The sequence below is a fragment of the Cicer arietinum genome, chromosome 2, assembly GCF_000331145.2.
Source record: "Cicer arietinum cultivar CDC Frontier isolate Library 1 chromosome 2, Cicar.CDCFrontier_v2.0, whole genome shotgun sequence".
NCBI classification, from domain to species: Eukaryota; Viridiplantae; Streptophyta; class Magnoliopsida; order Fabales; family Fabaceae; genus Cicer; species Cicer arietinum.
The window spans coordinates 40,921,339-40,935,326 of NC_021161.2; the positions used below are offsets into that span (position 1 = coordinate 40,921,339).

Consider the following 13,988-nt stretch of genomic DNA (forward strand, 5'->3'; position numbering starts at 1 on the left):
AAAGGATTTTGTACCGTTGGCTTTTGTGGCTGCTTTGGCCGCCACAAAGGATCAACCATTTTCTATAAATATCCCTCCACTACTCTTATCATTTTTCACTTCGACCTTCTCTCTAAACCTTCTTTCTAAATTTTCCCTCCACCTTCTCTCTACAAAAATTATTTCTCCAAGTTTTTTCTTTACTATCTTGAATTTTGGTAAGCTTATATTATATATTTAGTTTTTGAATTTTATTTTTGATTCGAAGTTATTTATTTAATTAATATTATTGAATTTTTATTTTGACAGTGGTGATATATTGTGTTTACTCGAAGAGTCGTCAGCTCTGTGAAAGCTTCAAGTCAGACACTACCCGGCATCAAGTTAGTATTTTATACATTTTAAATATAGATTAGTAAAATATGTGATATTATAAATATATTTATATTATGTTTAAAATATAGATTAGTAAAATATGTGTTATTATAGATTTATTATAAAAAAATAGAAATGATGTTGTTTATATAATATATGATAAATAAAAATTTGAAACACATGTAAAACTTATTGATTTTAATATAACTATTTTTTTTAAAAACATTATTAAAATTGATGATATTAATATTTGTTGTTAGTTATTAAAAAGAGTTGTAGTTGAGCTGGTAAAAAAATTTATATACTTTTAATAGTCTATATTTTTGTTTATATATATAGGAGTTATTTTATGAAAAATTTCATTTAACATCATTTAAAATTTTATTTCGGTTTATATAATTATAGTCTTGATAATAATTTATTATATTGTTTGCAAATGCTCCCCTAATTGACATATAAAGTATGTCAAAATTTATATATAATGCTTTTGAAAAATAAAGCAATTAATATATAAAACATTGATATATATATATGGATATAGATCGTAGTTGGATGTACGATAGGAGTTTTCTTGAAAGGAAATGTCTTAAACAACATTTTGCTAACAAGGTTGAAGAATTTCTCAATTTTGCGAGAGTGTAGAAAATTGTCGAAGATGAAGGTGGGGAAGAGATGTCCATGTTGTTTATGTCGATGTAGACAGTTTAAGAGTGAAGATAAAATAAGAGTGCATTTATATGCAGATGGATTTATGTCTAACTACTGGATTTGGACTAATCATGGGGAAGAGTCTCCGATGGCGCCTAATACTAGTACAAGTGTGGAGAATAACATAGGTCCTTCAAGCAGTACTAACATGTTAGGTGTAGATTATTATAACTATCAAGACTTTGAGGTGATGAATGATATGATTTCGGATGTTGTTGGGGTTAATTTGTCATTCAATGAAGATCAATATGACGATACTGATGGACTTCCGAATGAAGAAGCTCATAGATTTTATAGTCTTTTGAAAGAGACACATAAACTGTTGTTTGAAAGATCTCCAAACTCAAAATTATCAATGTGTATTAAACTATTAGGTCTAAAGTCTCAATTTCATGTTCCTGATTTAGCTTTAGATTTGATGACTAAAATGATGCTAGACGCAACACCTGTTAGAGATGGTTTGCCGCAAAGTTATTACGATGCTAAATGGTTAGTGTCAAAGTTGGGATAAGGTGTCAAGAGGATTGATTGTTGTGTTAAAGGTTGCATGATGTATTATGACAATGAATTTGGTATAAATGATGCCAACTTAGTTGAATGTAAGTTTTGTCAACAACCAAGGTATCACCAAAGGAATAACTCAAGGGTAAGTAGGGGAAAATCAATTCCAAGGAAAACAATGTTTTACCTACCTATTGTATCAAGATTGCAGAGAATGTTTGCATTAATGCAAACTGCAGGAAAGATGACGTGGCATTATGAGAATAGAAGAAATTCATGTGACTTGCGACATCCATCTGATGGCCAGGCATGGAAACACTTTGATCAAATGCATCCTGATTTTGCGTCAGATCCACGCAATGTAAGACTTGGATTATCCTCGTATGGGTTTACGCCTTACATACAAGCATCGTCTACTCCTTATTCTTGTTGGCCGGTTATTGTTACTCCTTACAATCTTCCTCCTGATATGTGTATGTCTAAACCTTATATGTTCTTAGCTGTTGTGATTTCAGGTCCTTCTAATCCTACAATTGGTATTGATATTTTTTTACAACCTTTGATTGACAATTTGACAAGGTTGTGGAGTGGTGTCTTGACATATGATATTGCTCGGAGACAAAATTTTATGATATGAGCTGCTTTGATGTGGACCATTAATGATTTCCCCGCTTATGGGATGTTGTCGGGATGGGGTACCCATGGTAAATTAGCTTGTCCTATTTGTATGGAAGATACAAAAGCATTTACTTTAAAATTTGGCGGGAAGGCATCGTGGTTTGACTCGCACCGTAGGTTATTACATGTTGATCATGCATTTAGAAGGAACAAAGCTGCATTTATGAAGGGTTATGCAGAAAGTCTAGGACCCCCTGTTAAATTGACATCTGAACAAGTTTGGAATAAAGTCAAAGATATGCCAAAGGTACATGTTGTTAATGGTGTGGCTTGTAAACCACAAGGTTACGGACAATGGCACAATTGAACAAAAAGATGTATTTTTTGGGATCTACCGTATTGGAAAGATAATCTTTTGAGACATAATCTCGATGTTATGCATATCGAGAAAAATTTATTTGACAACATATTTAATATTGTGATGAAAGTGAAAGGGAAAACAAAAGATAATGACAAAGCTAGAAAAGACATAGGTATATATTGCAGACGACCAGATTTGTTGTTGGTGGAGCACAACGACGAGACTTTAAAACCTCGTGCGAATTACACTTTATTTACTGATGAAGCCAAATTTGTTTATTGTTGTACCAAAGAGTTGAAGACGCCTGACGGTTATTGTTCTAATTTGACAAGATGTGCTGATGTAGAAAATGGGAGGATGCATGGGATGAAAAGTCATGATTGTGATATATTTTTAAAGTGTTTACTTCCTATTGCCTTTAGTGCATTACCGACACATGTATTGAACTCACTTATTGAAGTGAGTCAATATTTCAAGAATTTGTGTTCTTCAACACTCATTGATAAAGATCTCATCAAGATGGAAAAGGACATTCCGATGATTCTATGTAAGTTGGAGAAAGTATTCCCTCCTGGGTTTTTTGATTCCATGGAGCATCTCTCAGTGCATCTTGCAAGTGAAGCTAGGCTTGGTGGACCAGTTCAGTATAGATGGATGTATCCATTTGAAAGGTGATATATATATACATATACTTGATTTTCAATATGGGTTATTCAAAACGGTCGGTAAAAAATAAAGCTAGAGTTGAGGGATCAATTTGTTCATCTTACCTACATTGTGAAACAACACACTTTTTCTCTTATTATTTCAACAATGAAACATTGTCACCAGTTAACGGAAGAAACGATACTGATAGTGTTATACGTCACCCACATGCTTTATCAGTTTTTTGCTTGTCTGGTCATCATACTGGTAGGGATTTTCTAATTTTCTGGCCAAGTGACAAAGTATTTAATGCGGCACATGTTCACGTTTTGATTAACTGCACTGAAGTTAAACCATACATTGAGTACGTTTTAAATCCCTCTTCTTTTTTATTATATTTATATGATTAAATTGATATTCACCATATATATGGTCATCGATCAGAGCATTTTTAACTACAGGACAATCATCTGTTGATATACATTCAAATTTCTCATTATGGTTTCAACAACAAGTACCTCTCGAAGAACAAACTCCTAGCAACATCCACTTGAGGCACTTATCTATAGGCCCGAGTAGAAGTTTCAAAGAATGGCACACCTATTACGTCAATGGATACAAATTTCACACTGAATCTTGGATCGAAGGAAAATAAACAATTAATAGTGGAGTTAGTATGAAAAGTGTGTCTGATAGTGGTGTAGTAGAAGATTTCTACGGGTTGAGCATATTTACGAAATTGACTATATGTTCCTAGATTATGTGAAAAAAGTGGTGTTGTTTTATTGTAAGTGGTTTTGATCATCGAGTAGAGGAACTAAGATCAATTTGATATCCAATATTGTAGACATTCGTATGAGCAGAAGTTTCAAAGAATGGTACACCTATTACGTCAATGGATACAAACTTCACACTGAATCTTGGATCGAAGGAAAAGAAACAATTAATAGTGGAGTTTGTATAAAAAGTGTGTCTGATAGTGGTGTAGTAGAAGATTTCTACGACATAATTGAGCATATTTACGAAATTGACTATACGTTCCTAGATTATGTGAAAAAAGTGGTGTTGTTTTGTTGTAAGTGGTTTGATCCATCGAGTAGAGGAACTAAGATCAATTTGATATCCAATATTGTAGACATTCGTATGAGCAAAAAATATCCACGGTTTTGATCCATTTACCCTGGCCCATAATGTAAGGCAAGTGTATTATGTTCCTTATCCGTCAACTATCATAAACAAACAAGGTTGGTGTGCTGCAATCAAAACAAGACCAACGAGTGAAATCGAAGAAGTTGAAGCAGGTCAAAATGAAGAAGTTGCATATCAAATGGATGAAATGTCAAATTTGGATCATGTGATTGGAGATGAGACTATTAGTCAACTTCGTCGTGAGTCAAATATTGGAGAAGAAGTTGACGAAGACAATTAATTAATTACGTGAAATATATGTATATTTCTTTATTTAGGTTTAAATAATTAATTAATTAATTAATTATGTAATGTGAAATATGAACGACACTTTATATATATATATATAGACATGGCTTCAGTGTCGGGAGTAGGAGGATCGGAAGGATTAGGAGGAACGGGAATAGAAAAAAGTTGTTAAACCAAGTGTTGTTAATGACCCATCTCTCATGCCGATGGCGACGATTGGTACTAGTGGTGGAGCTATTTGTAACACCCCGATTTTCAAAGCGAATGTGTATTTTATTTTTTTCAAAAGAAATTAAAATAAAACAGAGAAAGACAAATAAAGAAATACCTTTGGATAAATAATTGAGTCATTATAATTTACAAGCAGCGGAAAAGTTTCTCAAAATACGAATCCAAAGTATTTACACTTCAAAAGGTGGTACATAGACCCCATCATAAATAACATGTCAAACAGACAATATTAGTATAGGTACAGTTTTCCAAATTAAAATACTGCAACCCAAAAAGAAGGACGTCTAGTCCCTATACATCAACCTAATCTGATCATCCTACCAAAAAACTATACACCCTGAGTGATCTCCACGCGCCCCGTGAGATCCTCCTACATAGCTCCAGTCAAGCATTCCCATCCGTAGGGTACGAACCGGCAGGATCATCCTGGCTCTCATCTGAGGGCAAAGCCCAGATTTCTACAATAGTTGTAAAGGGTCACCAACCGAAATTAATAGATAACACATAACATTTAAGTTTTAAATGCACAAAATAACCTTTCAACTAAGCATGCACCTTAAAAGGATTTCTCATATGCTAAAAGTTCATGTAATGCTTGCCAATTAAAAATGAAATCAAAATGAAGTTCTCAAACCATCAAGTAATACATAACTGACCAAAGCATTGATAAATCAATTGAGCAATCAATTATCTAACTCAAAATAAGGATTTCTATTGAGCCAATCGATTGCCAAATCGATTTGGTCAGTTTTGCTGAGTTCCTGTGTTGCCAAATCGATTTTGTCAGTTTTGCTGAGTTTTTTGCTGAGTTCCTATGTTACCAAATCGATTGCCAAATCGATTTTGTCAGTTTTGCTGAGTTCCTGTGTTAAGGCCAATCGATTTCCAAATCGATTTCTTAAAAGATTTTGAAAGATATATTTATACAATCGATTGGCAAATCGATTAGGTTAAAATAGTGAACTTCCTGCAACTCATCCAATCGATTGGGAAATCGATTTCCCTCATCATTTTTCCAAAAATTCATAACTAACTCAATCACATTCATACATAATCTCAAATCCTAACACTTAGCACTGATAACGCAATCGCTACAACATCATTAGTTTCGAAATAGTATTGCAAGCAAACATGTTATCACCAAATTCCAAAACATAACACTTAACATTTATAACACAATTAATACAACATCATGGGTTTCAAAATGGTATAGCAATCCAACATGTTATCACCAAATTCCAAAACATAACACTTAACATTTATAACACAATCAATACAACATCATGGGTTTCAAAATGGTATAGCAATCCAACATGTTATCACCAAATTCCAAAACATAACACTTAACATTTATAACACAATTAATACAACATCATGGGTTTCAAAATGGTATAGCAATCCAACATGTTATCACCAAATTCCAAAACATAACACTTAACATTTATAACACAATTAATACAACATCATGGGTTTCAAAATGGTATAGCAATCCAACATGTTATCACCAAATTCCAAAACATAACACTTAACATTTATAACACAATTAATACAACATCATGGGTTTCAAAATGGTATAGCAATCCAACATGTTATCACCAAATTCCAAAACATAACACTTAACATTTATAACACAATTAATACAACATCATGGGATTCAAAATGGTATTGCAATCCAACATGTTATCACCAAATTCCAAAACATAACACTTAACATTTATAACACAATTAATACAACATCATGGGTTTCAAAATGGTATAGCAATCCAACATGTTATCACCAAATTCCAAAACATAACACTTAACATTTATAACACAATTAATACAACATCATGGGTTTCAAAATGGTATAGCAATCCAACATGTTATCACCAAATTCCAAAACATAACACTTAACATTTATAACACAATTAATACAACATCATGGGTTTCAAAATGGTATAGCAATCCAACATGTTATCACCAAATTCCAAAACATAACACTTAACATTTATAACACAATTAATACAACATCATGGGATTCAAAATGGTATTGCAATCCAACATGTTATCACCAAATTCCAAAACATAACACTTATAACACAATTACTACACATACCAAATGAACCAACAATTCACAATTTAACAGGGTGTAGTCTCTCACGGACAAACACCTGTGCAGTCTCTCACGGACAAACACAATTCCCTCAGGAACGTAAGTCGTAAACGTACCACCTATCACGGGTCAGTACTGTTTACCGAGGTGCCACCTATCCCGGGTCAGCACAACTTACCAAACGTAAATCGTAAACGTACTGTCTATCACGGACCCGTACCGTTTACCAAGGTGCCACCTATCGCGGGTCAGCACGATTTACCAAAACACACATAAGTAAACGAGACATTAAGAGATTCCCCGTTCTTAATTCTCATCTAACTTAAACCAGGGCGTAGTCTCTCACGGACAAACCCCTGTGCAGTCTCTCACGGACAAACACAATTCCCTCAGGAACGTAAGTCGTAAACGTACCACCTATCACGGGTCAGTACTGTTTACCGAGGTGCCACCTATCCCGGGTCAGCACAACTTACCAAACGTAAATCGTAAACGTACTGCCTATCACGGACCCGTACCGTTTACCAAGGTGCCACCCATCCCGGGTCAGCACGATTTACCAAAGCACACATAAGTAAACGAGACATTAAGAGATTCCCCATTCTTAATTCTCATCTAACTTAAACCAGGGCGTAGTCTCTCACGGACAAACCCCTGTGCAGTCTCTCACGGACAAACACAATTCCCTCAGGATATATATATATATATTAATTAAACTTAACAAATATCTCAAAATATCTAGATATTTGTTAATTTACCATTTCACCCATAACGCATAAAATTCTTCGTAAAAGATTCGCCGCAGTTACTTTAATTTATTTATCGACGAGTAATTCTAAATGGCATCAAAATATCATTTTGATCATATAAACTCAAAAATATTATTAACTTTGGCTAAAAAGCCTCCGAGCCAAAATCCAAAATACACAAAAATACATAAAGTGTACTTTAAAATTATGGGTCTTACATTATTCCTCTATATCTTGAGGTCCCTATAGAGCCTTATACCATAGACGAAATAATGGAACCCGAATGTATTGATTGCTACAACCGCATTGTCATTATTCCAGAAGGAGATGGGTATGTAAACTATTTTAAATTATGATTGTTAGGTATTTCATTATTGCATTTTACATTATTTTATTAATTAACTTTTATATTTAATTTGCATGTAAACTTTGAAGATATCTTCCTTTTAAATCATCTGCAAAGGCAATTGCTGAAGTCATACAAGAGAAATATAAAAAACCATGGTTGTCTTGGGGTGAGATAAAATAGGATAAGACACCTCAATTTAGTGAAGTTGATCAATTTTTACATTGTTTCAAAGTAAGTGATATGATTAATTTATTTCATTACTAATTATACATTTTATTGCTTAATTGAATTATATTTTTAATATTTTTAAATTTAAACAAACAACAGACAAAATGTACTTGGAAAAGAGAGCATGATGCTGCAGTTTTGCCTTCTTTTGACCACCGCTTCTCCAAGCATATGTCATCTATGTTGGTGTACGCACGTAATAAGGGCGAGGAAAAACGGCCGAATTTGATTGGTGAAAATGTTTGGAGTGTTTTGTGGAGGAAATGGAACACATATGCTTACAAACAAAAAAGAGAAATAGCAAAGATTAATAGAGCATCTGAGAGGGGTACCAGTACTCATAAGGGAGGGTTCATGTCTATTGGAGAAATTAAATATTATATGGTAATTACTATTTATAATTTATATCTATTAATTTATATTCAATTAATCATCACATTTCACCAACTAATTAAAGTTGACATTAATTTAATATTTTAGAAAAAGCAACTTGGAAGGGAGGTATTCAAGCAAAGAGACATCGATATCTTCATGTTAATCCTAAAACAAATGAGTATACTGATGAATTATCACAAATGATTCAGGTAATTATTATATATTAACTAGCCCTATAAATTATTATATATTAATTAACTATTTTAATTTTTTAATTTTTTAATTTTTAATTTTTATATAGGAACAACTTCAACAAGTCATGAAAGAATGGGATGATCATCAATCTACTCTTCCTCCTGCTCAGCAAGCTGGTCTATGAGCATTAGTGGTGGCAAGTAAAAAGGGCGTGTGTTGGGTGTCGGTAGTTTATCGTCAACATTTATGAAAGGTCCAACATGCTATATTCAGACTGAGACGTCTTCTTCTTATGCTAGTACGGATCGATCTCATCGTCCATCGATAGATAATCTTGACTAGTTAAAGGAGCAATGGACAAGTAAGCAAAAAAAAAAGACACAACAGCTGATACAAGCAACATTTGATAAACTAAATGAGGAATGGAAACAAAAGTTTCAAGAGTAGCAACAGCAGTTTCAGCAGCAACAACAACAATTTTCATTTCCTCATCTGTTTCATCAGCAGTTCCCGCCTCGACCTAAGTATTTGCATCAACAACCACTATTCCAGCAGCAACAAAATTACTCTCAATACTCTCAGCAACCGCCTCCAAATTTCCAACAGCAACACCAGGATCCTCCGAACTCTGCCTTCCAGCAACAACAACAGCCAATGTTTCAGCAACAATAATATTATAATAATTATCAGTATGTTCTGTCATCTTCACATCAATTTCCTCAACCTCAACGAGATCAAACTCCATACCGACCAACTATGCCAACAGCTGGCTTGATCAGACCATATTTAAATCAACTTCAACCAACTATGGCTCCTCCTTCGACTAGTGGTGGTGTAATTGAAGATGAAATCCAATTTTAAACCATGATGTCTCCTCCAGCACAAATTAATAATACTTTTGAGGAACTTCTGTCGTCGGGTAACATTTCAACAAATAATGATGGAGGGAATGGAGCTGATCAGATGAATTATTACGATGATTGATGTATTTGAATATTTTCATAATTTTATTTTTGATGTGTATGAACACATTATATTCTGTCCTATTTAATTATGGTGTGTTTTATTTTTGTTTTGTAAGACATGATTTATTAATTTTGAAATGTTTTATTTTGTTTGGTAGTTATTACTTTAATTAATATTAATATTATATGTTTTTATATAATCGTTATTTTAATTTTTAAATTTAATTTATATTAATCTTTAATTTTCATTTTCATTTAAATATTATATTATATTTTAAATTTAATTTAAATTTTAATTAAACTGTAATATTATATTTTAAATTTAAATTTTTAATTTATATTGATATTAGTTTATTATATAGAACATATTTAATTAAAATGAAATTTAAATTTAATTTAAATATTATATTTTAAATTTAAATTTTAAATTTATATTCATATTAATTTATTATATATAATATCATTTTTTAATATTAATTTCAAATTTAATTAAATTATTTTTTTTTATTAAATTGAATATTTTGTGGTGGCTTAAATCCTCACAAAATATTTATTTTTTAATTTGTTTCATCCTTTGTGGCGACCTAAGCCTTCACAAAGGAATACATTTGTGGCGGTCTGAGCCCCCACAAAAGCTTAATTTTAAAAATCAGCTTTAACCTTTGTGGCGCGGCCTAAGCCCTAACAAAAGGAGTCATTTGTGGCGGCCTAAGCCTTCACATAAGTAGGACTTTGTGGCGGCCTTTGCCCTCAAAAATGGCAACGTATATTTCACAATTTGTGGCCGTTTTAGCCGCCACTAAGGTTTGTGACCACCTTATTTGTGGTTGTTTTCCTCCATTTGTGAGGGCTTTTGGCCCTCACAAAATCAATGTATTCTTGTTGTGTAAACACGTTCTAGCTTGAGGAGATATTAGAGATCTTAGTAGTTAAATTAGTAAGTTAATTAAACTAGTTGGTTAGTTATTTTACATTAGCTAGTTGTTTATCTAAGTGGCTACATAACTCTATTTAACCATTGATGTAATTCATTCACTTTGTTATCAGTATAATTCAATTAACTTTTCTCTATTTATCTTTTATCAATGGTTTAAATCAAAAAAAATTAAAGCAATCCTTATCATTTATCTTCCATTCCCACGATCCTCAATCTGGAAGCATATAAGAACTGATTCCAACTTAAGTTATAATATTGATGTTAGGTTTAGTTATAATGTTCATCTATTTTTTATCAATTCATGGAATTGTTTTTTTTTTTTTATTTTAAATTTGACAATTTTGATTCTATCAGAACTAAAAAATAATTATATAAAATATACGAGTATGTACTAACCGATACATCTTTATTGCTACTTAAGGATAATCCAATGAATATGACATTATTTGTGCATTTATTGCTTGATCCTGTTTTGACGAATCCGTGGCATCAATTGTCTAGTTGGTTAACAAATGACAATCAAACTGCATTTGAAACGACACATGGGATGTTGTTTTGGGATTATGCGGAGCGTGAGTCCAAAATTAACAACTTGTTCAATGATGCAATGGCGAGTGATGCTAGATTGGTGAGCAGTGTTGTGATTGAGAAGTGCAAGGAAGTGTTCAATGGATTGGAGTCATTGGTTGATGTTGGAGGAGGTACAGGGACCATGGCAAAGGCTCTTGCCAAATCATTTCCACAATTGGAGTGTACTGTATTTGATCTACCACATGTTGTTGTGGGTTTGCAAGGAACTGACAATCTAAAATATGTTGGTGGGGACATGTTCAAAGAAATTCCTCCTGCAGATGCCATTTTGTTGAAGGTAAAATATCTCATTCTGAATATAAACAACCAAAAGTTATATTAATTGTTGTTTATTGTTCTTTGGGGTGGATAGGATGCTTTAGTAAATAATAAAATTCCCAAAGACCAATTATGGACTATAGAGAGGTTGAGAGAAATTGTTGGATGATTGATATTTGATTTGTGAAGATCAAAGTAATTGCAACTCTTTTATCTTCTTTTGGGCAACCAAAAAACAACTGACACACACATATGTGCATGTGTTTCAAAAATATGCACTGATAAGCATTTTTGTTTATTGAAGTGTTCTAAAACTTGCCAAGTTCTACTTCTTCTATTTGTGCAACAATCTATTTATATACCCTAATACTACTATTCATTTCATTTTAATGATTTTGATCCTTGTGATTTTAAATGGCAATGCAGTGGATATTGCATGACTGGAATGATGATGAATGTGTGAAGATCTTAAAGAATTGTAAGGACCAAATAACAAACTAAAATACAATAAATAAAGTTTATACAATAAATGAAAAATGAATGAGAATAAAGTTTTTAAATTTCCTCAATATTCTTATCGTTGATAGATTCAATTTTTTGTCTTTGAAAAAAATTCAATTTTTTTTGTCTTTGATACAAGAAACAATCCCATTAAACTACTAGACCGAAAACTATTGAAAATTATTCACGGAGCAGAGTAGATGGCTTCCTATTTAATTCCATCCATAGGGACAATAAATGGGGAACAATAATTTAAACAAAATTATGCATGACATGCAATTCAAAGCAAACAACCTATTCACCTACTTTAAAATGAGAATATGAAAATAGAACATAAATAAATTTATTTTCATATGACATGGTTGAAATAGCTTCTGCACTGGAGCTTTTTTCCTTGTGCAATTCCAGATACAGGGTATCAAGCTTGTTATAAATATTGAATTTTATCAATCCAACTGGTGATTACTATCACATTATATTAATGGTCTAACACACAAAATATCATATAAATTCAAAACTCAGTGATATAATATGACAGTCGAATTTATTTATATTTTTAAAAGGTTATTAAGCGTTCATTTGAAATTATTTAATAAAGTATCAAATAATTTTAAAAAGTTATGATAGATTGTAGATTAGATTTATTAAATAAAAAAAATTAATTTGACGGGTAACGGTTAAATTAATAAATTTCAATGTTTATAATCTATTACTAGATAGACTCACTCAACTATAAGAAATACTGCATTTAATAATGCATTACCAATATTGAATTTCATCTATTTAACTGATAATTACTAAATAATTGTCTTTTTGCTCTTTCTTCTTCTCGCTTTACTTTTGTTTTTATGTCTTTCTTTAAAAGCTCAAATAAAAATGATAATGATCAAATATAATTTTCTTTTTATTTTCTCTTATTTTCACTTCTTTTTTTATTATCCATTTTTATTTAATAATCTAAATAAAAGTGTCGATGAAATTGAAGTGGATATTGCATGACTGGAATGACGAAGAATGTGTGAAAATATTTAAAAATGTAAGGAATCACTTGTGAAGAAAGGTAAAGAAGGGAAAGTCATAATGATAGACATGGTGGTGGATACTAAGAAGGAAGACATTAATTATGAATTACTAAAAACACAATTGTTTTTTGAAATGTTGATGAGATACTACTCACAGGAAAAGAGAGGAACCACAAAGAATGGATTAATTAGTTGATTTCCTTTTCAGGTTTTAATGACTATAAAATAACTCTAATTTTAGGTTTAAGGTTTTTATTGAAATCTACCCATTATAAAATTTAGCCAAATACTAAAATTGTTAAATTTAATATTATGTTTCAAGTTTAAATCCAAAATTTTGTACGAATTTCTTTACGGCTTGTTATCATTATCTTTAATCGTAAAGTGAATTTCTACAGGTATATAAGAATAATAATGTATGGATTGAACCCTTTAATATATTTTGTGGGTATTTTTTGAAATTAAGAATCATTAGAAAAATTGTGTAATTTTTAGTAATTTATTTTATATGTGAAAGTAAGATGATTTACATACATCATTTTCTTGCCTTAAACTTCCTCGCAGCCCTTCTAACCAATCAATTCTCATTTTATTAATTTCCTACAATAATTACCAATTTCAAAAACTTTCTATGAAGATAATTCACCTTCTTCTTTTTAAACTCCAACAAGTAAAATCAATAATTTCAAAAAATACTTATTTATACAACACTAATTTTATTGTATACTTCTTCAATGACAAACATATATAAATTTATATTTCCATCATATTGTATTTTTTACAAAATATTTTAAATTTTCTCTTATTATAATTTTAAATTTAACTTTCAAAATAAATAAATAAATAAAATGTTACATTTTTAAGAAAAAAA

General features: G+C 31.4%; 1 protein-coding gene across 1 annotated transcript; it reads left to right on the top strand.

The window, feature by feature from the left end:
* The first annotated feature begins 1,150 nt into the window (after positions 1-1,150).
* LOC101512142 (probable O-methyltransferase 3) lies at positions 1,151-12,095 on the top strand. The gene is made up of 3 exons (XM_073365462.1): positions 1,151-1,383; positions 11,247-11,613; positions 12,021-12,095. Exons 1-3 carry the CDS (start codon positions 1,151-1,153, stop codon positions 12,093-12,095), a joined length of 675 nt encoding a protein of 224 aa, XP_073221563.1.
* The last annotated feature ends 1,893 nt before the right edge of the window (positions 12,096-13,988 follow it).

Bases quoted from the DNA above. Each gene is read 5' to 3' on its own strand.
- LOC101512142 (XM_073365462.1), top strand. From the start codon at position 1,151: ATGGCGCCTAATACTAGTACAAGTGTGGAGAATAACATAGGTCCTTCA. The intron at 1,384-11,246 runs GTTGTTTGAAAG...TCAATTGTCTAG, and splicing joins TTGAAAGAGACACATAAACT to TTGGTTAACAAATGACAATC. The intron at 11,614-12,020 runs GTAAAATATCTC...ATGGCAATGCAG, and splicing joins CAGATGCCATTTTGTTGAAG to TGGATATTGCATGACTGGAA.